General features: G+C 40.9%; 1 protein-coding gene across 1 annotated transcript; it reads left to right on the top strand.

Moving 5' to 3' along the window:
- The first annotated feature begins 1,533 nt into the window (after window positions 1-1,533).
- Window positions 1,534-27,436, top strand: PIWIL1 (piwi like RNA-mediated gene silencing 1). The gene is made up of 20 exons (XM_090062500.1): window positions 1,534-1,608; window positions 4,344-4,491; window positions 4,603-4,728; window positions 7,096-7,310; window positions 7,984-8,105; window positions 8,956-9,036; window positions 9,725-9,922; window positions 11,344-11,455; window positions 13,029-13,155; window positions 14,259-14,376; window positions 14,588-14,702; window positions 16,714-16,901; window positions 17,696-17,768; window positions 18,098-18,298; window positions 19,030-19,133; window positions 21,438-21,508; window positions 23,554-23,707; window positions 24,759-24,884; window positions 25,462-25,609; window positions 26,843-27,436. The coding sequence occupies exons 1-20, from the start codon at window positions 1,534-1,536 to the stop codon at window positions 26,957-26,959; spliced, it is 2,619 nt and encodes an 872-aa protein (XP_089918626.1). The 3' UTR covers window positions 26,960-27,436.

The raw sequence follows: 27,436 nt of genomic DNA, 5'->3' as shown, positions 1-27,436 counted from the left end.
GCCCCCCCCCCCATAGAGAAGCCTCTTGGTACCACTCATTATTGCCAATTTTTTGGGCCTCCTCTGTGCCCTCCTAATGTCACCCACAGCTTGCTAAGGTGCAACACTGAATTCAGACACCGGGTCACATGCATCCCTGTTATTATTCAGGCATTTTCTTGCAATTTCCCAGTTGGTCTCATAAAAAAAAAGTATCATTTTGGAACCAAGAGGTCTAGTCTTTGGCATAAAATGCCACGATATTTAAGCACGAAGTTGTGGCTGGGATGCCCCAGGAATGACATCAGAGGCAAGGACATCGGAGGGCAACATCTCTTATTGGGCAAAGGTGCAATAGAGTTACACGAGCTTTCAGGTGCCTAAAATGCCACGGCTAGTGACGGGGCATCAATGCCCAGGAAAGAACAAGGGGGCTTGTGTTAACTGCGGTTTGGGCCATTAGACAAGGAGACTTGGCCCAGGGAGACCACAGCAGTGATGTACTGAGCCAGGTATATGCAGGGAGTCAGGGCTAAATGCCCAGCTCCAGCTTCGGCTCCTTCCGGAACCTTTCGGCTCCTTCCGGCGGCCGGGCACTTCAGGAGCGCTCGGGCCCCACTGACGTCACTCGGCTCGGCTCCTCTCTCCTTCGGAACGCTTCGGCTACACCCGCGGGGCTCACGTGACGGCGCGGACCAATCCAGTGCCAGCACGCGCCGCGCTCTCTAGCCCACGAGGCGAGGCGAGGCGAAGCGAGGAGGGCGGCGTTTTCGCACACCTGCCTCCCGCGACGTATGCGTCCGCTCACGAAAAAAAAAAGCCCTAGCTACCTCCCCGCCGGTACTACCCCGCGCGTGCCCAGCCCCACTGTACCTCCGGGAGTGGTGGGGAGCTCCTCGGAGACGCAGAGCACGAAAGGCTAAGCAGGCTGTCCACCCGGAAGCACCACGAGGACGGGCGGAGCGATCCCTACTAGGTCAGGCAGTGAGGCGGCCTTTAAAAGTCGCGGCGGGGCGGGCCGCCGGGGAGTGGCGGGTGGCGCTTTGGTAGCGACGGGTAGGAGCCGTTGGGGGAGTGGTCGAATTGGGTTTTCCTGGCCCTTAAAGTTTAAAAAAAATTAAATTTAAAAATTGGCGTCATTTAAAGTGAATTTAATTAGTGGGCTGGCTTCATTAAAAAAAAAAATAAATTAAAAAACCGGCTTCATGTAAAACTAATTGAATCGATGTAATTAATTAGCAGGCTGGCTTCACTTAAAAATTTTTTAAAAATGGTTTCATTTAAAGCTGATTTAATTAGCGGGTTGGCTTCATTTAAAAAACTTCAATTAAAAAATCAGCCTTGTGTAAAGCCGGTTGAATTAATTAAAATTTAATAAGCGGGTTGGCTTCATTTAAAAATGGTAAAATTTTATGTTCTTGCATTTTCTCAAAATTCAAGATTGTAAAATAGGAAATGGGATGCTGGGAAGGAGGGAACCAAAGAGCTCTGCTGTGGAGCCCAGGGGATAAATGACGGTGTCCTAAAACTGGGTTTTGTCTCCTAGGAAGGACAATGACGGGCAGGGCCCGAGCCCGTGGGAGAGCCCGCGGCCAGGTGCTTCACACGACCTCCCTAGCAGCAGCTGTCGTAAGTGCCTGTTTTTCGGATCCAGGGCAAGTGCGTTTCAAAGGACAAAATAAAGTCCTAAGCGGCCCACAAAGTGCTCGGCTTCGCATGAAACCTTCGGAAAGTGGTGTAGCTGATGCTGGTGTTGCTGCGGCAGCCCGCTTGGGCATGTGCCTGTCCTACGTCTTCCCTCACGCAGGATTAGTGCAGCATTTTGTCTCGGCGCCCTGGGAAGCGGTATAGCCGCGTGGCTACATCGGGCTGGGTTGTCACGTCAGGTTAATCGGGCTGTTCGTGGTTCCCTGAGCTAGTCTTGGGAATGCGTTTTGAGAGCCGTGTTGGTCTGAGACAAAAAGAAATGCAAAAATCTAGAACTCTTGGTTCACAGATGATACCTTTTATTAGACCAATTATGAAATTGTAAAACAAAAAAAAAAATTTTGCAAACTTTCCGGCTGACACACCCTTCCTCAGGCTCAGGGAAAGTTAAATGCAAAAATGAAGTTTATTTCCTACATATGGGGAGTTTTTATTCTCTTGAGCTTTCCCTGAGCCTGATGAAGGGCGTGTGAGCCCAAAGTTTGCAGAAAAGCTTTGCCCCTCTTGCTGGGATCCTTTGACCCCAGCTGACTTCCTGCCCCTTGGGCAGGGGCTGGACCCAATGATCTTGCAAGGTCTCTTCCATCTCTAATGTCTATGAAATAAAAAATGATTTTTTTGCAGTTTCTCAGTTGATCTAATAAAATGTATCATCTGTGAACCAAAAGTTTTAGATTTTGTATATCTTTCTGAGCTAGTCTGGCTTTCTTTGCACAGTATGGCACTAGCCCTGTAATGGCATGCCCTAAAGTAGGGGTCAGCAGGCTATAGCACATAGGCCAGATCTGGCCTGTGAAGAAATTGGATCTGGGATGGTGCGCTGACCCACTGTTGCAGGCTTGCTGTCAGATCTGGCCCTGTATTTAAAGGCCGGCTAATCGCATTGCTTCAGCAGAGGGTTCTGAAGACAGCTTCCAGCTAGGTTGCAGCCTCTGCTCATCAGCTTAGCTACTCTAAATTACCTCTTTCCACCAGTTTTGGAGGAGGCTGCATGGGGTGGGGAACAAGAGATCATTCCCTCTGCACAGAGCAGGAACAACTGAGGCACAGCCAGGTATGAGTGGTTTGTGGGGCCAGCCAGGTTGCAAGGGGTGGTCTGTAGTAAGGTTAAAGGTTGATGACCCCTGCCCAAAAATATTGCGTATAAGTGGGGGTTACCTATATTTATGCCATGTCAGACATTTCCTGGGGAAATACTTATGTAGCCACACTTTGGCATGCGTTGTTGGGCCCTTTGGTTTAAGTATTCTCACAAGAGCATTTTTGGATGCATCCAGTGATACTTGTAGTAGAGCTCTGACTTTTTGTAAGCAGTGTGGAGTGTGACCAAGGCATGTTTTAGGGAAATATCCTACACTAAGAATTCCCTCGTTGTGTCTCTTTACTTTTTGTCTTAATGATCCATCCATGAAGCCATGCCATTCATATTTTTAATTACTGAATTTAGCACTGTATGGAGCAGGATTCTGTCCTGTCTTGAGGTTCTTTGATTCTTTTAAAGAAGAGATGGGGAACATCCAGCCTGTGGGCTGGACTCAGTCTGCCAGGGACTTCATTTCCCTGCTGTCCCTGCCTGCATGACTTGTGCTGATCTCCATGGAGACCCCAGCCTCAGCAGGCTGCAGGGAGCGTGGGACGGGCCGCTTGCTCCAGAGCCAGGGCAGAGCTGCGATCTGTAGCCTGTATGCTTTGGGCAGGGGATCGTGGCTCTGCCCTGGATCCTTGCAGCAGTGAGTGACAGCCTGTTTGGAGTGGGGCAGAGCCCTGCATGCATGCCTCTGCCTGGTGCGTGCAAGCTACAGATTGCAGCTCTGCCCTGGCTCTGAACTAAGCTGTCCCTGTCCCACATTACTGGCAGCTCCAGAGCAGTCCCCCTGCACTGCTCTGCTGCATGTGCTGCTGGTGCATCTGAAGGTCTCCATGGAGACCGGCACAAGCCATGTGGGCAGGGGCTGCTGGGAAATGGAGTCCCCAGCTGACCAGAGGTTCCCCATCCCTGTTTTAAAGAAAAGGCAGGTAATTCAGTGCGATGCATTCCATAGTCACCTTGGAGTGACAACAGGCTTTTTTTTTGCAGCAGTCCCCTTTTCCACTGTAGTCTTAAGGTGTGTGAAAGTTGTCTATTACATAAGCAGTTTCTGGAGCATTTCAAGACACGAAGAGGTTGTATTTCATGAGATATAGTGTCATAATGACGATTTTGATATCCCTACTCCCTTTTTTGAACAGATGGAAGGGGAAGCTTGAGGCCAACATGTTAGCGGTTCTAAAAAAAGCACTCTTCTTAGACATATGGGGCATATCCCCATGAGCAGGAACATGCATTCCCTGGGGACAGCGAGCAGCCCCACGCTGCCCTGCTTTTTTTTTCTGGCATGGGTTTTTTTTGACAGTGGGAACTACTAGTGTCAATAAACCCCACTGCACTGCAAATTAGCACCACAGTGAATGCCAGCATGTGTGCACTTGTCTAAACGCGTCCATGGGGTCGACATACTTTTTGAATAATACAGTGTAGTAGGTCATACTATATTCAGTGTTTTCTTTCTTAAAGAAACTCATTAGAATTCAGGTATGCCACACTCCATATAGCGGCTAGCAGCAATAAGTTTTATGTGATGTCAGTGAATGTTGTCCCTAACTAACACACTTTTCAGGGTCCACCAGGTTTCCAAAGTCAGCAGCTTGGACAACCTAGACTGCAGCTACAACCACAGCCACCCCCACCAGCAGAAGGAGAATATGTTGGGCGTGGGCATCAAAAAGGGATCCCATCTGTACCAAAGCCACCAAGTGAAGAAGGAAGTAAGTGAGCCTTCTTGCCCATTGGAACAAATTTTTAAGGTTGATTTGATTAATATAACTCAGTAAATCTACTATACTGTAAATTTTCTGGTTGTTCTTCACAAATTCTAGAACTTCAGATATCAGCTGGCTTTCAGGAGCTGTCATTAGGAGAGAGGGGTGGACGGCGTCGAGATTTCCATGACCTTGGAGTAAATACTCGCCAAGCCATTGAACATGTTAAAGAATCAAAAACAGGTAGGTTAAAATCATGGTTGCAGCTGCAGTCTGGGTTGTCCAAGCTTTGGCTTGCTTGGCTTTGTCTAAATAGTACATTGGGGTAATTTTTATTGCACTAGCACCTGAAGGAGCAAGCTGCAGGGCTGTGATCTAATTGTGGTAGGAGTTGTGTTGCAGGAGAGAGAAAATGAGGAGGAATACTGGGGAAGATGGTCATTAATGCACAACTTCTGTTTTTTTAATCCACATATTTTGGTGTTTCTGACTACTCTGCAACAGAAAAATTGCTCTATTATTTTTCCGTACTCAAACTAAGTGAAAATTCTGAGCTAGCATTTTATGAGGGATGTATTGATTTTAAGAAGGTTGAGAACCACCGATTCATTGTTCATACATTTTATAGTGGAACAAGAGAAGAACAAGGGTGGGTGGGTGTGTGGGGTGTAGGGGAGGGAGTGGAATCCAAACCATGTTTCTGTGTCTTGATAACTTATGTAAACTTCTGATTAGCAAACTCCTGTTTCATGCAAGGATCACTTAACATTCCTTGCTTACCATTTCATGCAGAAGTTGGAGCCTGGTTACACCACTGACCAAACTAATTTATATTTCACAGTTTGTTTTGACAGAACTGTAGTGCTGTTTTAAGGCTGAGGCCAGGTTGTCACTGTTTTGGTAAAGAAGCTTCAGCACAGTGACCGAGACCTAGCTAGCTACACACTTTTCATCTGCAGGAAGGCTTTGATAGTGGCTTCTCCACCTGTGAACCTAGTGCTTGGGTACCCATTATTCTGCTCTAAAGCAGAGTTTCTCAACCCATGGGTCGCAACCCAAAAGTGGGTCACAAGAATATATGAAAGGGTCACAAGCAAACTTTATACGTGGATCAACAAACTTTAAAAATGGATTCTTTTTTAAAGGAGAAAAATGTGGGAAACCATGGCTTTTCCCTTGCAGACTGCCAAAGTTCCAGCCTGCAAGGGGCTGCTTGGGAAGGTGGGGGGGGGGCTCTCCCCACACACTGGAAGGCAGGGAGCAGAGGGTCAGGAGCAAGGGGCACTGGGTTGGGACTGGCCATCAATGTTTACAAATGGGTCTTGTACAAAAACATGTTGAGAACCACTCTCCAAAGGAACAAGAAGCATGTGTTCATTGATAATAAAGTTGTTTGTAAAATATCATAAACCCTTCATAAAAAAAAAAAAAAAATCCAGGAAGCCACAATTCTTGAGCCTCCTAAAATTTTTGTCTTTGAAAACTTGAATATAATATTATTTTGGTTTTCATATTGTGTATACTTGCCAGAATTCTTTCTTATATGTGGTTTTTCCCAAGCCATGCACCTGAAGACATTTCCTGGGATCCATTGGTTGCTGACAGAGAATAAGCAAGTTGTAGTTTAAAAAAAATAAAAAATAATCCCTCTACAGGGAGATTCTTTGAGAATCTCCAAACAAATAGCCATGTCAGGATTACAGGAAGGGGATCTTCTGGTCAAATACCAGAATGATGTTTTCTTCTCTGTAAGAAGGAAAAAGGCTTTATGAAGCAGCCATGACTAGGTGTTCTTTGCATCTGCATTACCCACAAAAGTGAGATATGCACAAGGCAGTGTTAACTGTTTCCTGGCTGCAGCAGTGGTCCAGGCTCCCCCACTGAAAGCTGATTGGAGAAGGTTTGTATGAATGGCAGAAATCTAGAAGCTGGACCGCAGTTAAAACTGTGCACTGTTATCTAGTCAAAATGCAAGAATTTGAAATAGGAAATGGTATACAGGGAAATAGGGCTTGCATTTTTAAGTATAAAGGGATATGAAATGGAGTTGAAATGCAGCTTAAACTGATGGAAAGTTGCATTACTTCACAAAATGTATAACATATCTGAAGTAATGAGTGCCATGATACATTAATTTAACCCAGTGAGCCTAAGCTGCTGAAAAGAATTTCTTAAGTTGTATGGCTGTTACCGATAAAATAAAAATGGTCAGGACTAGAAACACTGATATTTCACATTGGTTTATTCCAAGAACTAAACTTTCTGGAGTAAGGAATGAACTTTGTCAGTGGGCATGTTTCTCAGTAGTTCACAAAAAATTCTTAACACCTGGTACTATCTGTTTATGGGGGCAGTATGCTGGCTAAGCTGGGTGGTTATTGCATATGGCAATTCTGCTAGGTGAAGGGTTGATAGAATCTTGCTGCGTGTACCTAAGAGAGGATTTTCATTTTCAGTCTGCATTGTTGAGACAGTTGCATAACATTGGCTGTTGTCAGTATTGGGCTGGGTTTTAAGTTTGCTGCTTGAAAAGGCACAATTGTTGAACCGCTGTGTATTGCAAAATGCTAGTTTTAAAGCCAGCTAAATATCTTTGTTCATCACATTCAGGTACTTCAGGTGCTATCATAAAATTAAGTACAAACCACTTCCGGTTGACTTCTCGTCCGCAGTGGGCTTTATATCAGTACCATATTAACTACAATCCTCAGATGGAAGCACGACGTCTCCGCTCGGCTTTACTGTTTCAGCACGGAGAACTAATTGGAAGAACACGTGTGTTTGATGGAACAACGTTATTCTTACCAAAAAAATTAGAAAACAAGGTGTGAAATGAGAAATAATCTTAGATTCTGTTTTGAGTTCAGTTCTTTCTTTACCTTTTTATGACTTTTTTTTTGTCTGGTGAGACTGTTAAAGTAGGGATAGAATGGGTGTGTCTGCAACATTTTAAATGGGTTGAGTTTGCCAGTCAGTTTTTGCTAACTTGCAGTATAATAGCTTGGTGAATGAATAAAATTCAGATTCTTCAGGTTAAAATAATTTTTCCTGCAAAAATGATGGTAGTGAAATTACAAGAAGCTGTATGGATGAAGAAACTGGTTTTCCTTAGATTTTTAACTTGGTGTCTGACAACTGAAACAGTGGGTTGCTTTATTAAAAGGATGTTGTAGATAACGCCATGTGGTAGATACGGTTGCGCTCATCTTCTGCCAGAGCAAGATGGATGGGGAAGAGCAAAATTAGATGTGTGGGAGGAAATGAATTAGGATGAGTATTTTGCCATATCAAACTTTAGTCATAGCAGGCTAATTACAACTGCCTCTTGTCTGAGTTTGGACTTCTTGCACAATTGTATTACTATCTTGAGCCTGTCAAAGTAGTCTGGGGTAAAGCATTGAAATTAACATAAGAACAGCAAAACATCTTAAAACTGGTATGAAAATACCAGCCTGGGCATATGTTTACATAACACAATTTAACTTACTATCCCTTCAGGTTACTGAGGTGTTTAGTCAGACCAGGAATGGAGAGACTGTGAAGATTACTATCACTTTAACCAGTGAGCTGCCACCTACTTCACCTACCTGCCTACAGTTTTACAACATTATTTTCAGGAGGTTTGTTTTCTATATATGGTGCTTGTAACTGGTCTATAAAAAAAACCCAGTAGAAAAGTCTGACACAAGTCTTTCTCTTCCACAAGATCAATTGCTTGTCTTTCTGGTGTGTTTATTAAATTTGCTATACAGTTTTATGGCAGCTGAAGGAAAATACTTAACAAGATCCATACTGGGCACCTGGTCATAGTCAGCTACAGTTCAGTGCAGTTGGATACATCTGTCATGAGCATACCACTTTGGAAGAAACACACTGTTGTCTCTAGCAAGAATATGTTGCCTCAGATTTTCTTATCTTATGGGTACCATTAAATACTCTTTGATTTGGCACTGTTTTTGTCATGAAGGCACAGGAAGCAATGCAGAAACAAGCTGGCATGCTGATTTCTGTGGCACAGATTTTCTGCTTGCCTTGGTGACTTTTAGTCTTTTGGTTTCATCCAACGTGAGACCTGCTGAAGCTGCTGCCAATAAGCACATGGTTTAGCTTACAAACTGAAGGTGACTTGTGGCAAGATCACCTGAAAAGAACTGAATGAATAAGTGCCATATCATCTGTTCAGAATTTTGCTTAAAGTTGGATTGAAACCAAATTAGCTTTTAGCTAACTGTAACAAAAGCAAGGTATGTAACTTTTTCAGGTTGGAGAAGCTTGGAAGTTTTCAGGGTTCATGTCAGCTTTCTAACAGCTAAGTAAGTCTCTTCCCTTGACTTGTTCTGCTTACAAAAGTAAATCACTTCATGTTAGATTCTAATATATATAATATATATGTGGATAGCGTAGCTGTTTTGAGGAACTAAACAGTACTGTTATTTGTCATTCACTTTAGTCTCTCTATTTTCTTTTTAGGCTTTTGAAGATGATGAACTTGCAGCAAATTGGACGTAATTATTACAACCCAAATGACCCAATCAGCATCCCGAATCACAGGTTTGGAAAATGGACTCCTGTTTTTTGCAAAGGAGAAATGATTTTTTGATATGATGACAAATGTCTCATATCAATACAAAGTCTAAATTGCTCTTTAAAAGGATGAGATTTTTGTATGTCCCTAACTTGTGGCTCTGTCTTTGTGTAGAGTAGTAATGAAAATCTGAGCTAATCTAAATTGGGTATTATAAATTCTATTGAAGAAATAGAGGTAAGCAGAGAAAGAACCTTGTCCAAAGATTTCTAAAGCTTATTTTCAACTGAAATGGTGTGCTTTTAGTAGTTGCTTAAAAGCATCTAAATAAGCAGTGAAAGGTTGCTAACATGCAACTGTACTTTCATTCTGCATGCGCACACAGGCACACTCAATGGTCTGATACTTCTTAAAGGATTTGTTTCAGATTAGTGGATGAGTTTGTAGTCTTGGTTAAACATTAAGGCAATTTTCTGTTTTGCTTATATTGCTGCATCGCTAAATTAGTCGTACTGTGCCTCAAGTTGATTATAGGTACCTGCGTGAAAACATCTAAAGATGACTAAAGCATTGGAAGCTGAAGGAATATGGAGTATTTGTGGCGTACTAAGTTTACGGTTTCCCAGTTGCTGGGGGAGGTGAACGGAAGAACAGTAAATAAAGAACAATGATGTTTTAAAGGTATACTTAGGTGTTTGCATTCTCTTCTGACAGGGTAATCATCTGGCCAGGTTTCACTACTTCTATTCTTCAGTATGAGACGAGCATCATGTTATGTACCGATGTGAGCCATAAGGTTCTCCGGAGTGAAACTGTGCTGGATTTCATGTACAATCTGTATGGTCAGGTTGAAGAACAAAGATTTAGAGATACCTGTGCTAAAGAACTCGTAGGTCTAATTGTTCTTACAAAGTAAGCTACTTTTTTTTTTTTCCAAGTGTAAATGATAATATTAAACTGTGACCCATGTTACTATTTGAAGGAGCAGACTTCAAAAGGTATTTGGGTGCATAAGTATCTTGGAAAATCTGGACCTAAATTCCAAGAATTTATGTTGCAATGGGTGCTATTTCACTTTTTCTGAATATAGGAAGCTTACAAAGTAGGCAGTGACAACTGAACTCTGACTTGGGCTTGGAAGTTTTTCGGGGTTCATGTCAGCTTTCTGGCAGCTAAGCAACTCTCTTTCCTTGACTTGTTCTGCTTATGAAACTGAATCCCTTCATGTTAGATTATAATATATAATTTATTCACTTGTAGCTCAAACAGGTGATTTACGGCTTTCCCTTATTTACATGAAAAGAAACCATCCTTACTATATTAGCTAAACATATTTCTAACACTTCAGGGCCCAAGAATGGCTGTAGACTTCCTGATTTGATTTACTACCAATCCAAACTGTTGGAATTTAACTTCCATCTAGATACTATTTTATATATAAATAACTTCTTTATACTCTGCTTAATGATTTGGAATTCTTCTAGGCCTTAGTGTGACAAAAGGGCTAGTACTGAATTTGGTGTTGTAATAGATAGTCCTGTAGGCGGCTGCTGCTCCTATGCCCCCTTTTCTGTGTAATAACTATTTTTGTGCTGGGACATCCATATTTTGAGGCGCACAACAAAGTGAAAGCAAAAAATCTATAATCTGGGTATGCTAAGGGTTAGACCAAAGTGATAGTACAAGCTGAAATAAACTGGGTGGCTATAGACCTTTTTTCTTTTTATGTATTTTAAAATTAATTATATATACATGCTAATACAACAAGTGAATCTAAAACCAGCCATTATAGCTTGAATGTGGAAGTTGTTTTCAGTCAGCATAAATAAAAATCTCAACTGTTTGAGATTACTTCATGCTTTTCTTTAACGTTCTGCATTTCCTGCTGTCCTAACATTTCGTGCACCCATAAACAAATCATGAGATAACTAGCCAATTGCCTGACAGGAATGATGGGGGCGGAGATGGAGCACCACTACCCACCACCCTGCGTCACTGCAGTTTCCTGAGGGAGTGGGAGGGCAGGAAAAGCTTGCCTCGCCTTAACCCTCCATCCTGCTTGGCCAGCACCCCATGCCACCACCGTCTTTCAGGGAGCAGGGGGGTGAGCCCACTCCATCCTCTCTGTCGTCACTGTCATGGTAGTGCTCTGCCACACCACACTGCACTGCCACCTCCTGTCCAGAACACTCTTGTAGCACTCTGGTTGTTTCAGAGAACCAATCAGGGTGCAAATAAAGTGTTACGGACAGACAGACAGACAGACAGACTAAGGCTTTTATAATATTAGAATATGTAAGATAGGGTTTTTAAAAATGTCATCCTTTTTTTAGATACAACAACAAAACTTACAGAGTTGATGACATTGACTGGGATGCCAATCCAAGATGCACCTTTAAGAAAGCAGATGGATCTGAAATCAGCTATGTAGACTACTACAGAATGGTATGACATAACTAAAAATTCCAAAAATATCTGTTTTTATGGTTTATACTAGACTCTGAAACCAAGTACTTTATAAACAAGTAGAACTTGAATATTCAGAAAACAATGCATAGTTTCTGCCGTGGAGAGAGAGAATTTGATTTATAGCCATCTTTTAGAGGATGCTGAAGTCTCAAAGACTGATTGATTGATTGATTGATTGATTTTTAGCTGCTAGTGTTTCTAGTAGTATCCTAAATGTACATTTCAAGGTCCTTATTAATAATTTCAGGAAAAGGTATCTAGGACACTTTGTATCTTTCTCTTGGCTTAAAAAAAGTTTATAAATGTTGGATCAAAGGGTGGGGGGTAGCATATCCAGCAGCATCCATTTATAATGTCCCTTCTTGCTTCTCGCCCCCTCCCCGCCACCCCCCCCAAAGAAAAAATATCTAGGACAGAAAACGGTGACTGTGTTAATACCAATAGTGCTGTCAAATGCCTGGTGTAGGGGTTGCAGATAAGTGGTAATGCCCCCAGTCAGTGTGTGAATTAAAAAAAAAAAAATGAAAACAAGTCACTGTTGCACTTACTCAAAGCACAAACTTTATAAGAGTAATGCTGGATGCAGCAACAGCCCACCAGTCATGTTGTAGGTTTCCTTTTAGATTGAAACATACCAATCAACTTGCCCAAAACATCAGTGAGAACACGTCTCAACTTGCTGGGGCCTATTACATGTATATGATGCAGTTTGTTAGATTCTCTGCCTTCCATGGAAGGGTGGTGGCATTAGTATATTGGTCCTATGGACGCCACAAATTTGTTGGCCAGTTGTTTGGTTTAAAACTATGGAAGGACTCTGTACATGTGCAGTGGGCATTTCTTGCCACACCAGCCTACCAATGTGCTAATGATTGTTTCCACATGCAAAGGGAGGTCATTCTGTGAGACTTACCTTCTCTTTTAGTGAAGGGCTCTTGCGTTACATCTGCCTTTCTTGCCCTTGGCCATCAAGGGAACTGTAGAGATATGCTGACAGCGTTAGTCAAAATAATTCATACACATGGGAAACTTGCATCCCAGAATTAAATACACTTGAACAGTATACATTTATAAACTACTTGGTGTAAGAGCAGTTTTTTCTCTTAAGGGTAGAAAAAGCGAATACGGTTTTGTCATTAACCAGTATTATTGACTCTTGAGTAAATAAACAGCATTTTGCTTATCCTAGTGGAATATGAGAAGCCTGTTATATTTTGAGGCTTAAAAATGCATAATATTAATCTTGCATTTTCTGCTGATGGCTTCTTCCTGATCTTAGATTGGGTAAAAACACTTGATACATAGGTAACAAGCTCTCTTCCATTCATGGGGAACTTAAGAACTAAGCATGATTACTAACTGCTTGCACAAGATAGGCCTTCCAGTTATAAATTAGGTTTAATGGTTGATGAGGGGATAAACAAATGCTTAGAGAGCAAAGGGGAAGAAAGTGTGGAAGAAATTCATGCTGAACTGCCAGTTTTATTTTTTATGCTGATACACTAAAGTGCACTGTGCGGGTTTTTTTTTGTTTTTTGTTTTAATGCAGCAATATAACCAAGAAATCACTGACTTGAACCAGCCAGTTTTGGTCAGTCAGACAAAGAGGAAGAGAGGGCCAGGAGGTGTAATGCCAGGGCCTGCAGTACTTATTCCTGAGCTGTGCTACCTTACAGGTATTGTATCTGTAGTTATTCACACAGAAACATTTACTATGTATGTTGTATACTTTGGAATGATCACAACTTTCTGACAGATTTTACAAACTGGGAATACTTGCTTGTATAAACAAGTTTGGAAAGGGTACCTGCAAGTGTTGTAATTAGAAGTGTACACACATGAAAATTTAGCTAAAAATGTGCAACAGTTTAAAAAAAAAATTCCCCCTTTTGATTACTCCTTTCCCTCCCTAAATGTTTCCCCCCATCCCTTCTTTCAGTATTTCCTGGAGGGGAGCTTGTATTTCTTGTTTTCCTTCCTCACTGAAGAAGGGGAGAGCTTAGGTTTTCCTTATTACTGCAGCAGGAATCATAACGGCCTCATAGATGAGACTAACTAGTTTGACACGGACCACGAGAGGGTGTCCACTAGTTGCGTGCAGCTGTCTTCATAAAGATCTTGAGAGCTGGACACTCTTATTACTTCTGAACCCCCCACAGTTGGAGTGTGGTGAAGTAGAACTGAGTTGAAAATACAGGCCAATGACACTACAGGCCACAAACAAGCTTGCTTTCCTTTTCCTAGTCCCTCTGATAAGAGCCTAAGAATAATGGCCTAGAAAAACCTAACTTCCAATCTACTTAAAAACACCCTTGTGGCTAAGGCTAAGAGGTCTGTGGACTATGAGGATTGCAGGAACTGCTTAAGCCACGAAGGTGGTACTGGAACTGAGAAGTGACAGTCGTACCAGCCTTGTATGTCTGTGCAGAACATGAAGAGCTGAGTGTGGCTTTTATAGTATAGGGACTGCCAAGCCAAAAAGCTGCTGAGCTTGAGTGTAAAGCCCATGTGCATTCCACCATACAATATGGATAAGTAAAGGGGAAAAGTTACCCATGTCCACTGTACTGTACAGCTGTACCGGAACCAGCACAGTGTTTCATGGTCTGGTACAATAGGCAACGTTGTCAAAAAAATCTTACAACTAATAGCTATTCCCTGACTGTTTCAATGGTTCTATGTTCAGAATAAAATGAAGTCCAAAGCCACCACTTGGCAAGTTCATTTTTGTAAAAATGTATCTTTCAGTTAAAAAAAAAAAAAAAATTGCTGTTTGCAGGGTTAACGGATAAGATGCGTAGTGATTTTAATGTGATGAAAGACTTGTCTCTTCATACAAGACTGACGCCGGAGAGAAGAGAGCGTGAAGTTGGAAGACTTATTGACTACATTCAACAGTATGTTATTCAGAACTTGTACTACTTTTCAACAAATGGTTTTTATTTATGTTTTTTGGAACCACTGGATGTTCTTAAATTGCTGCCTTGTGTCGTTCTGCCTTAAATGTAGATTGCATTTGAGAAGAATAAATTAAGTCAGAATTCATACACTTTGGGTGATAATGTGATTAATTTTTAACTGTTATGGCTTGCTTTTAAATTTACACAGGGATGACAGTGTTCAGAAGGAACTTCGCGACTGGGGTTTAAGCTTTGATTCCCGTTTACTATCTTTTACTGGAAGAATAATTCAAGCCGAAAAGATCCATCAGTCAGGGAGAGTGGTAAGTGGATAATTTTAATTCGTCTCTGAACTTTTGAACAAAACAAGATACTTACTGGTTGGGGTACTTATCAACTAGACTTTTTTTTCTTTTCTTTTTTTAAACTGACAGTTCAACACAATCACTTGTCTGAGATTGTGGTTTTTTACACAGTATTTTTGAAAAATCCCATTAAAAACTTACAGAACATTTTCCCTGGCCTCCTGTTCCATAAAAGTAAATGTCTTGGCAAGGGAGAAACTGAGCCAACTGGAAAAATAATTCTCAAGTAATTTTACAGGTTGTTGTAACTAATTGATACCTTTTTCATCTGGCAACTGTTCCAAATTATTCCACTTTAGTGGATAGGAATTACCACTGTAATTGTCTTTGAACCTCCAAAAAGACTACTGCCCATGTTGGGTTCTGTAGCAATTATTACTCAACCTTTTTGGACTTTTCAGGTGTCCTATTCTATATCGTTAGCTTATTTAATTCATAACGCATTTGTCCTGAGTTACTTTTATTTCTCATTTGTAATACCACTGCAGATGCTTAATTGCTTGGTTTTTTTTTTTTCAATACTGATGCTTGTTCCTGGAGATCGCTTGGAGCCTGTTAACTTCCACTGAGACTACCCACTTGCCCATAATTAAGCAGATGCTTACATGCTTGAAGCAAAGCAATTGAGTATACATCCAAAAGCTGTTCGTTAATATGGCAAGGAGGACTGTAATACGGTTTTACTAAGTTCATTTTTAGTTGGATCAGTTCTTGCCCAAATCAGAACTCTAAATAAACAAATGCAGTTTTTAGGTATAGAATTTAATACATTAAGGAATAACACACCAGTAATAACTGAAATGTTTTCAAACACACAAAATGTACGTTATGAACCAAAAATCGTGTCACCTGTTAAAATATACATTCTTCACCAGTAAATGCATGTCATTGCTGTTGAAGTATACAAAGGAAACGAGATTGGCTATGTATAAGTTGACTTTCGAAGAAAACCCAGGCCTTTTAAATACCTCCAGTGTTTCTATCTGAAGACTCCAATATTGTGGTATTGAAGGCTTTTAAACTAAATGCTGAACCAAAAAAGATTTTCAAGGTTCCAGTTTCTTGGTTCTGTTTATATTAATTCATATTATTTAATAGGAGTACTGTATACTTGCTGGAAAAAGGACCTGGTTTCCAGTGTGTGTAGCTTTTCACAGAAACAATAATATCCTGTATTGATGGGTCTTGTGAGACAGAGGAATAGTTTCTCCGTGCCCCTTCTGTTTTTCAACATGACCAGCCATGAGTCTTAGATCTAGCTAAAACCCCTGGCTTGCATTAAACTGTTGGACTTGCAGGAGGCTAATTGGTGGAGTAGGCTACGTAATCCCATTACCTACTGAGGGACATTCTGCTAGTGCCTTTTTCTTCTCCACCCATTCAAAAGAGGTGTGGTTGGAAACTCCAGAAAGTTGTTTGTCTCTTGACTTCCAACAAATACCTCTGTATTTAGCTTCCAAAACTTTTTTTTTTTTTTAAAATACCTGCTGGTTGTAAAAAGATTAAATGATTTTTAATTTTGTTTTTAGTTGTAGAGTATGTATACCAGAAAATGTTCTTATGACTTACTAAAAAGGTTCAAGTTCTACTTTCTAATATCAGTCTTATCAGACACAAATTGGAATACCATGGAAAGACTGACTTGTAAAACAGAATATGGTTTTTATTCTCATTGGTAAACTGGTAAACTGTTGTTGAAACTAAATACTTCAGCATTGTAGCAGAGCTGTTAAACTAAAATATAATGCAGCTTGTAGCAAGAATAATGCTGCAGAACTCAAATAACATTTTTTTAAATGACAAGATGAGTAAAGATGGCATAAACTGATTTGGAGGAAAAAATCCTTTCCCATCTAAAGCTACTGCGGCAAGGGCAGATGATGCTGCTGCAGTCTGGAATGCCTGGAGAAGCAGAATTTGTGGCTGGAATTATACTGTAGATAACATGCTTGCTTTTATTTGTTTGCAGTTTGAATATAACCCTCAATTTGCAGACTGGTCAAAAGAAACTAGAGGAGCCCCCTTAATAAGTGTAAAGCCACTGGACAACTGGTTACTAGTATATACACGGCGCAACTATGATGCAGCCAATGCACTTGTTCAGAATCTTTTCAAAGTCACTCCATCCATGGGCATACAAATGAACAAAGCAATCATGTAAGTGTTTTTAGAAATCTGCTGGTTATCTTGCTTAGAAATTCTTTTGTAGTGGCTTAGTTAAATGTCCAAGTCAGGGGTCAGCAACATTTTTGGGCAGAGTGCCAAAAACATCCACAACCTCAACTTTAAAGATGTTGGTGTGCTGAGGCGGACAGCAGGGGAGCCACAAGGGGCCTGATCCTTGTTGTGGTGGCACAGCCATGGCCCTTTCCCCGTGGCACGTGTGCCAAGCAAAATGCCTTCACGTGGCATGCATGTTGGGGATTGCTCACCCCGGTATAAGTACATGTGCTGAAAGGGAGGAGATAATACTGTAAGTAGGACAAAGGTACTGAAAATCCAAACACTTCAGATTTTGGAGTTGGCGTGTTAATCTGTGGAAGTTTTTAAGTGGGATTAGAGAAGGGCCTTGACAGGAAGGGTCTAGCTGGGTGCCAAAAGCCTCTCGATTCTATGATGTGGGTTGGAGCACCTCCTGTATGAGGGTGAAGTAAGAACATGCATTGTCATTTTCCGTTCCTGATATGTAGCCAGTCACTCTTGCAAACTTTGTAATCTTTCCTTCCTTGTTGTTGGAAGGTTGTAGATCAGGTTTCTTTTTAGGTCTAGATACTTTGACCACTTCAGTTCAGTGCGAGTGCAGAATATTTTAACAGAACCATAGGTGTGAAAATGTATGTAAATTTATCTTGATGGAAGAGTATCTTATGGTGCTGCTGATCTTTTGTAGCTATTATGATTTTGAGTTCTAGCAGCATTTATTTATTTTCTTGTTTATGTCCCTTTTTTAGGATTGAAGTAGAAGATAGAACAGAAGCTTATTTGAGGGCTTTGAAACAAAAAGTTACTTCTGACACACAGATAGTATGTATACTGGTCCATAATTTCAGAGCATGTCAACTAATACTTTTGGCCTTATTGTTATTAGTCTATTGAGAATCTGGTGATACTTGGGAGGTCAGGCTATTAGAAAGTTTTTTATGCTAAAATATAGGATTGTTGTATCCTTTTTCCTTGAAAATAAAATAGGTTTGGTCTTAAAGCATCAAAATTTGAAGACTCAAGCTGTCTAAATTGCTGGAGGGGAGGGTATAGCAGGGAGCTGTAATGATACATAACAAATCTTTCCAATAAATCCAGTTCTCCTGGAATTTGGTTTTGAAAACCTCTTGTTTTATATTTTTTTTTTAAAGGTAGTTTGCCTTTTGTCCAGTAATCGCAAAGATAAGTATGATGCTATCAAGAAGTACTTGTGCACGGATTGTCCCACTCCAAGTCAATGTGTGATAGCTCGCACATTAAGCAGGCCACAGACTATAATGGCCATAGCAACAAAAATTGCATTACAAATGAACTGCAAGATGGGTGGAGAGCTCTGGAGTGTTGAAATTCCAGTAAGTAACAGGCTTCTTCTATTAAACCTATGTAAATTGAGTCTTACTTAACTTTTCTCATAGCTAAAATATTAAAGCTTTCACACCTTTATTGGAACAATGTTTAAACATTTTTTAAAAAGTATTTTGAAAAGCATCAATGGTTTTTTCCCCATTGGTTGGCTGGAGGATAGCTTACCCACTACGTCCTGGGTCAAAAACCCCCCCAACTGCATGTGAAAACTTAACACTATTTTTTTCTGTGTGGATAGATGGCGAAATAGCTGACAACACTTTGTGGGGAAATAAAAGTTAGAGATAACTGCACAAATTAAGAATTTAATGCAGTTAGACAGTGAGTAGTTTAGTTTAGCCTCTATGGCTGGTTCTATAATAAAACCCTGGTTTGCTTTAGTTTAACTGTGGGTGTTTACACATACTGTGGGGCTTTTTTTAAATCTAATTAAAGTGCCCAGAGCATCTTGTGTATCATCAGCATCCTTGCACTTCAAAATGGCAATGGGGTGCTTTATCTAAAGCTCATCAAACCATCTTTAGAAAAGTCCCCCTGCCAACATGTTGAAGCAAAGAACGCTGTGATGCATGAAACGCAGAGCTAGAGCGCAGTAATTATCACGCTCCCACAGACTCGATTTAATCGAGTCGATTAATCAAGTTTGCTCTGGTGCGCTATAATTGCAGTATGAAGATATCAGAGGTGATCGTAGCATGTTTTTCATTTTCTTTTTAAGCTGAAACAACTCATGATTGTGGGGATTGACTGTTACCATGATAATACAGCTGGGCGGAGGTCAGTTGCAGGATTTGTTGCTAGCCTGAATCAAGGAATGACACGGTAAGGTATTTCCTGTTTCTAAAGACAAATTGACCAGAATTACAATAGATATCAGTTATGGACAGTCCGTGTTAAAATATTCCTATCTAAATTAGTTCAAACTGCATATTAAAGATTCTTAATGAAGAAATTGAGTCAGCTAATTAAGGAACAGTACATTGTTCTTCAAGCTTAAGATGATGCACTGATTGAACAAGGGCTGCCAAAAATTCCTTGCGAAGTAGTGTGTAAAAGAGAGTCTTTTATAAAAGAAGATGCACTGCTGTGCTGAGTGCAGTGCAGGGACATGTGTGCTTTGTTTACTGTGACTGTTCTCTGCATATTACTTTTTTTTTTTTTCCCCCTGTTTGTAAATAACCTACATTTTGCTCCTTGGTTTTGCTTGTTGAATGACAGATGAATTGAGCCTTCCTTTGCTGCTTGCATATAACAGTGAGGAGCTAAGAAAACAACAATATTTGGAGATGTGAAATGGGAAAGTTTCCAAAACACGTGTTGGAAACTAAAATGAATAGCTGTCCACTGAGAATCTTTTTCAGATCATCACTATTGTTTGGAGAGTAAGAGGAAGTGAATGTATTCCTTGGTGCCTTCTATGCCTTGCTGAGGAGATGAAGGAGATTCATTTCACCCTTCCATCCTGTTTCTCTTTTCCTCTCAACTGCTTCCACTGAAGACTGAGCTCTTTTTGATGACCTGTCCCCATAGCAGGCTACAGACCTTCACAGATGTCCTGACGTTCAGTTTCAGGCTTCTTCAGACAAAAAGTTGAAGCAAGAACATATGCTCAGTCTCCTGTCTCTATTTTGGGTTCAGTGTTCTGGTAATATTCTTCAGCCTTCCTCCAGGGAAAGCTGAAGGCATGCCAGTGTGCTTAACAGTAACAATAGTTTCTAGATGGTCTCCTAGGAGTAGGGCTTGCCAGGGGCTATTTTGATATGGGAAGGAAAGGCTAATATAACTACAGTCATTGTTTTACCTCTGCTTCCTTAACTGACTAAAATGTCTAAACCACTGATTCTCTGCTAAGGTGACATAAAATCCTTTTTAAGCATGCCACGCAATATTATCCCCGTTAGGTATGCAAACATACTAACTTATTGTAGTTTTTCCTAGTTCTTTGTAATAGAAGAACTTCTGTCTTATTTTTCCACAGTCAAAAAGTAAGTGAAAACTAAGAGCGGGCATTTTCTGGGGTATGGCATGAGTCTAAGGAGAGGTGCCTTGAGTCTAAAATGGTTGAGAACGACCATTCCAAACAGAGGAGATCAAGCCATGGCCCATTTACATAACATAACCTCTTTCCAGATTTCAAGATCTGCAAGAGGAAATCTTGTGGTGCCAAGGTATTTATCTTCATAGGTTGGTTGGCAAAGTCAAAGACAGTTTACTTTTTTTTTTCGTGGCTACCTTCTAGAACAGTGGTTCCCGACCTCTTTTTTTTCCATGCCCTGCTCCTGGGAGCGGAGTGCAGCAGCAGCCTGGGGGTGGAGGAGCTCCCAGCATGCAGCGTCGCTTGTCTTCTCCGTGCAGCACTGCCAGCATTGCCCTTGCGACCCTCATTTGGGTCGCGACCTGGAAAGAGAGAGCAATTGTTTAGTAAGCATTATAGAAACATCACGCCTGTAGTTGTCACCTGCCATCCCACACTTGAACCAGGAAGAAGGATCATCAAGGAGTTACAGCCTATATCTGAGAAGGACCAGACCTTGAAAGAATATCCACAGCTTTCCTTCTCCACCCCCTCCCCCACCCCAACCCCTGCTCTTGGCTTTCAGACTTCTACCTTAAACTTGTCCAGCTCATCAGTAGCAAACTCCAAGCTGATCAGCAGGTACCAAATGTGTTACGACTGTGCTTTTAACAAAAAAGTATAAAATCTGTTAAGAAATCTCTACTGCCACAGCAATCAGCAATCCCCACATTAAAACCATCAGAATCCACGGATCCTACACGTCTGTCCCAGAATGTGGTGTACCTCATCCAGTGCACTAGATGACCTCATGGAAGCTATGGGTGAAACTAGACAAAAACGATTTATTCCTTTAGACCAGGGGGTATTGCTTGTGTCATGAAGACCAGCTGAGGGGCTCCCAAGGAAGTAAAGCCAGACAGCAAGGCTGCAAGCTCTCAAGCCCACTTACCAACTACTGTTTGGACAGTCTAAAGGACTTCTAAGGGAGCAAAACCCACCTGGAACAGCAGCAGGCACGCCAGTCTGCTTATATAACCTTTATGTCTTTTGACAAATCAGGCATCCTTTTATATTAAATAGAATTTTTGTTTTTCCCGGTCCCCAAACAGGTGGTTTTCACGCTGTATCTTACAAGATCGTGGGCAAGAACTTGTGGATGAGCTCAAGGTCTGTTTACAAGGTAAAAGCTCCTTCTATCTTAATGGCCACTGGGTGGCAGTTGTCCATGTCAGAACAGTTCTTGAAAAGAAAAAAAATGCCATATGTAACTTGGTGGAAAAAATGGATTGCCTGTTTCAGCTGTAAGTGTTAGTGATAACTAGCTTGTTTGCCTGTTCTCCTGCTACTTGGTTCGAACTGCTACCTTGCTGGTCAGCTTTGTATCCCCATTGTAAAATACATATTTTTAGAGTTACATGTTTAAAAGAAAAATACTAAAGCTATTACTCTTTGAGATGAAAAAATTTCTAATGTATTTTTTTAGCAAGCTCAAAAATGAGGAAACTTTTCTGATGATGCAGGGGGAGATGTAAAGATAAGACAGACACTTTTGTAAAGGTTTTAAATAGCAAATGAAGTTCTTTTCCAGTTAAGTATTACACTATTTATTGGCGGTGCTAGCATAAGTCTCAACATTACTGAAAATTGGATCATTTAATGAGAATCAGGTTTCTGAATGGTGTATTTTTTGGAACTAAAACAATTACCAGATCACTTCATTTCTTTTTCACATTGGCTACTATAAACCTTGTTCATAGTGAAAGTTTGGCCAAAGGTTTAAAATGGGATAACTCGTTCAAGTTTACTGTACGCCTAAAAATTATAAATACCCTTTTATCCATCTGCTTTTACTTTGTGCAGGTCTCTGTGCAAGTCTGTTAATTCTTACTGAATTTCATGCACGTTTGAGGTGAACTATGTAGATGATAAAGTGGAACTTAAAGCTGTTGTGGACCATTTGTGTTTTCAAGGAAACACTGTGTTTGGGTTTTTTATGATGACCTTTTACTACAGTTATCATTTAAAATGATTTGGAGTTCAAATAGGAATATAAAGATTGTGATTTATACTTCCAAATCTAGCTACAGCAGGGGGATTCTGATGATCACGGTACCATATTTACCCAAATACAAGATGATGTTTTTTCCTGCCAGTCAGCGTGGAAGGTGTGGGGAGCCCCTTGTTTTACATTCTGACATAGGGAAATCACATTAAATACATTGTCTATCTTTGAACTGTGCCCGGTAATAGAAACCAACTATGAAGTTGATTTTAAATGCAGCCAATACTGAGTATGACTGAGTACATGGCCCATATTGTGCAAATGTGCATGGAATCTTTATTTTTACCCTTAAAAAAATGAACAAGTGGGTGTTTTCTGCACAGGGAACTAGCACTGGGCTTGGAGGTACCAGGGTTGGCATTGGGAGGGACAGACCCAGCCCTGACACCCTCCCCTTGTTGCCAGAAATGCTTGATCGTAGCCAAAAGGCTGAGGTGCTGGTGAGAACCGCCACAAGGGTGGGGTAGTGCAACTCTTCTGAATGTTATATGGTAGTGTCCATGAAACACCTGTGCTAAAACTTGCAGCAATTTCAAAAAGGGTAACCTAAATCGGTCCTGGATGAATTAAGTCTGAGTACTCAATTTGTACACAAATTACTACAGCTATATTTAATTTCAAGGTCACCATTTTCCACTTTGCTCCTAACTTCCATGTACTCAGGGGAAAGTAGGGTGCGACAATATGGGTGTGGAGAGGGGCTGCAGGGAGCAAAAATTTGGCAGGCAGAAAGCAAGGGGGAAATCTGCCCCCACTTCCCCCTCCCCTCCCCCGATGTATTTTCCCTGCTGTAGCGCTGGGCAGGGACCACATTCAAGAAAGATTTACAATATTAAATTCTATACCAGGAAAACTCGTAATGGATTTTTTCAGATTTCCATATATAGAATCTAATTATTGGGGGTTTGTCTGAGGGTCATCTTAGATTCAAGTAAAAATGGTAATAACACAATGATCTACAGGTAAACAAGACTATTATTGGCATCGTTCATACTAGTATCTATCTCATATAGCTGCTAAGTTGCTGTCAACCTTGTCTGGAATCAAAACAGTGACATGGTGAAAAATTTCATAGCTGTTTTTGAGTAACACAGACCAATTCTGAACTTTTACTTCTGAAAGACACAAAGATTGATCAGCTTCTTAATTTGCTTTTCTTAAAGCTGCTTTAAGAGCCTGGTTCAACTGCAATCAACATATGCCTTCTCGCATTATTGTGTATCGTGATGGGGTAGGAGATGGTCAGCTAAAAACCTTGTTCAGTTATGAAGTTCCTCAGCTTTTGGATTGCTTGAAATCTGTTGGTAAAGACTACAAGTAAGTCTTTTCTGGCTCAATCTGCAGTGCTGTGAGAGGTGGTACCTTGTGTGCTGTCCTCTTCCTAAAAGATAAGGGAAAGTTTGCATGTTTCTACTTATACATGAGTATACGGTTGGATCAGAGAAGCCAGAAAATAGACCTGTGCAAATAGGCAATGGGGAGCGGTGCTAAAACTGGGCTGTGACCAACATGGAAGCCTGAACCTGCCTGCAGTTGTAGCATGCCCCACACCCCACGCACCTGGAGCTCTGACCTGGAAGCTGCCAGCCACATGTGTGCAGCTGTGGATGCAGCTGGCAGCGGAGGGGGCAGGGGCAGGGTGTGCTTCGGCCGCAGATGGGGTCATGCTCCTGCACAGGTGGCAGCCCTGGCCACCCGGCACCATGCAGCTGCCACTTGCCCACAGGCCGAATCCATTCATTTGGGTGCCCACCTGTGGGCCAGATTCAGTCAGTTGTTGGGCTGGATCTGGCCCACAGGCTGTATTTTGCCCACCTCTGCACTAGAGGATCATACTGACTTAACATTTGGATTAAGACTGCTCTCCTGAGCAGCAGATCTCTCTCCCTTTTAAAGTAGGTTAAATGTGTTTTGTCCATCCTCTTCAGCACTACCACAGTTCCAAATATTCAAATGGTTGCTAACTGCACTGGCGCAAAACAGTTATGCTAAGCAACAGTAGACTAACTAGTAGTTATGGCATTGCTTAATTCTCTTTTAATAAACAAGCAGTGTATTTGTCTGCATTTTTAGTGTTAGCCAACTCATTTTTCCATTTTGGATGTGCGAAAAATAACAATCAGAAGCGTAAAAAATAGATGTATATTGGTAGGAAAGCTCCTGTTTCATAGTCTGAAGTACTTATGATTATGCTTGAACTTATCGATGGAAATAATATATTTTAGCTAAAATACAAAAAGCCATGTACTATAGCTTTCTTAGGTTAGCGTAACAATCAGTAAAGATGCAGTTCACAGAATTAACTATTTGGGAGACTTTTCAGTTTGAAATCCCAGATGATCTGCTCTTGAATCATCTTTTTTTCTAGTCCAAGACTTACAGTGATAGTCGTGAAGAAGCGAGTGAATGCCAGATTCTTTGCCCACGCTGGTGGAAAACTTCAGAATCCACCCCCTGGTACAGTTATTGATGTGGAGGTCACCAGGCCAGAATGGTAAGTAATATACAGACAATACTTTCAGTGGGTAACTGCCTATTGGCTGCCAGAAGTCACTTCTTTAGTTTGCATCCTGCTGTTTAAAAATGGAAACCATTTGATGCTGATTTTGAAGTAAAACATCTGTGCAACTTGTATTTTTTTGCTGTTCCCTTTAAATAGAAAAAGAACCCCATAAATAAATTGAAACTGTGGCCTACACTGTGACTTTTTGTGGCATCCTATGAAGCAAATGTCATGGCACTCAATTTGAATACTGCTAAATGACTGGAATTGTTTGAAGGACCATAAACCACGAATAGTGCTCTGTAATGAGTCAAGTTGTTTTGACTAAACTGCCAGAGTAGCCAGGGGCAGTGTTATGCAAATTAACATCTGCCTGGATGTGGAAGGAAAATAAGTTATTGATTGCCATAAATTGGAAAGGTACTGTATTCGGAGCACCATTGAGGATAACTGAAGGGTCCTTTTTGGTGAAATGCAGATACAGGGTGGGGGGGGAGTCTTACATTGGCAGAGGATGATACATTTGGATGTACATAGACTAAACCTTAATACTGTTTTCCGATTACAGGTATGATTTCTTCATTGTGAGCCAGGCTGTGAGAAGTGGTAGCGTGTCACCAACTCACTACAATGTAATTTATGATAGTAGTGCATTGAAACCAGATCATATGCAACGTCTAACTTACAAGCTGTGCCACATGTATTATAACTGGCCAGTAAGTATTAATTTTTGCAGTGCATAAGTATTTGGAAAAAAAAAAACACCACAAAAAACCCTTCTTCCCATGCAAGGGTTATTATCATCTAACAACATCATGCAAGTGACTTTAAGGTGACAAGCTTTGTGGAGGGGGTGAAAGTGGGAAAACTTAATGACAGCCTGCAGACTAGCCATGTAGAGCAGTGGTCTGGGCATCATTTACTCTTTAAAGAGTGTATACAGTCATAAAAGTTTGAAATGTATTTCAAGATGATTTTCCCCAGCTGCCGCTCTTTCTGTTCTTTCTCCTTATGCATGATGCTCTTAATAGTGTTGGAAAATACCTGCCACTTTTGAGTACATTGCCCTAGATTGCTATGGGAAACATAAATATTGCTGGAGTGGCTACCTCAGGCTGGTCTTACTTTTTAGTAGAGTTGCTGCACATAGAGACTTCTTGGAAGAAATTCCCCTGCATTGCATTCTTAAAGTTAACATTTTGGCATGGTTGCAGAAGTAATTAAGGTCAAAGTCAGCCATAGTAGAATAGCCTTCTAAATTGTACTTAAGCATTCATTTAAAGCAGCATTTAGTTGCTGTTTTTGGAGTGTTCATTTTCCTATACTTCAGTATGCACACAAACTGTGTACTATCAAGTAGATGTAGGCAGCTAAACACAACTTAGCCTTTTAAAGAACTTTGAGCCACTTAGAAAATCAGTACCTCTTTATGACTTCCCACAGTGACTTACCCACTGTATAGTTTGGAAATTGCTGCAGGGTGGTAAGGCAAAGAAAAATTGCTTCATGGGAAGGTAGCTTTGAATGTTGTCATCTTATCTTGCTGCCTTCTGTCCCCTTTTATGTAGAGTTTTCTGCTTTAAAATAAACCTGAGTTGGGGAGAAAATCTGAAACATGGGGGAGGGCAGCTCCAACATACTGAAAGTGGGGAAACTGAGTGCAAATCTGCATACTGATAGGGATAAGAAACTCCTTATGCATTGATAAATGATACTTTTACATAATATGTCATCTAAGAGTATTAAAGCATAATGATATTCATTCATCAATGCAAATGAAATACTAAAGTAATATTATTTGAATTTATAAAATGTATAGCCCTGAGAATTCTAGTTACTGACAGTTGCCTTTGATTTTCTGAATTTTTAAACTTGCACTAGTGTTTACCTTCTAACGACTGCAGATTTAGATGACTAGAAAAATAACTTTCTTCTTATTTTTTTTTTAGGGTGTTATCAGAGTACCTGCTCCCTGCCAGTATGCCCATAAACTGGCTTTCCTCGTAGGTCAGAGCATTCACCGAGAACCCAATCTGTCACTGTCGGACCGTTTGTACTACCTGTGAACTACATGTACTTAAGTACAGTAGTAGCAATGCAGTTGCAACTTCCCCTGGTACCAGTTTTTTAGGAAAGCTACAATTTTTCTATGATTTTGTTGAGAACATGGGAGGCATGTGTGGGGTAAATACATACTACTTTTGTATAAGGGTAGAGCTTTATTTTCATTATAAAGTAACTGGTAACTTAAGGCAATTCTGTCCAGTAAGTTTAAACTGCCTGTATAGCTGTACAAAGCAGAAATGAGTCTCTTGCTGCCCACTGAAAAGCATTTTAAGATGTAGAGCAAAACAAACCTCTCCAGTTTCTACACTAAACAAGTTCCTAAAACTAGACATAAGGGACACTTTTTTTACACATGCCCTGGGGCTGGGATGGTAGGGAGATGGGGCAATGCTTTAATGCTCTCTGAGCTGCTGTAATTAAAGCACCGCTGTCTTCTGCATCACCATCCCATCACTTAAAAATGGTGGTGGGGGCAC

Source organism: Crocodylus siamensis, chromosome 9, assembly GCF_052110815.1.
Source record: "Crocodylus siamensis isolate JL-2025a chromosome 9, ASM5211081v1, whole genome shotgun sequence".
Lineage (NCBI taxonomy): Eukaryota > Metazoa > Chordata > Crocodylia > Crocodylidae > Crocodylus > Crocodylus siamensis.
This window is presented reverse-complemented; position numbering and strand designations above follow the sequence as displayed.

What these genes read in the sequence shown, in the direction of transcription:
- PIWIL1 (XM_090062500.1), top strand. Translation starts at nt 1,534, where the DNA reads ATGACGGGCAGGGCCCGAGCCCGTGGGAGAGCCCGCGGCCAGGTGCTT. An exon ending in TACAACATTATTTTCAGGAG is followed by an intron (nt 8,106 to 8,955) that starts GTTTGTTTTCTA and finishes TTTTCTTTTTAG; the next exon opens with GCTTTTGAAGATGATGAACT. An exon ending in CTGAATCAAGGAATGACACG is followed by an intron (nt 19,134 to 21,437) that starts GTAAGGTATTTC and finishes GTCCCCAAACAG; the next exon opens with GTGGTTTTCACGCTGTATCT.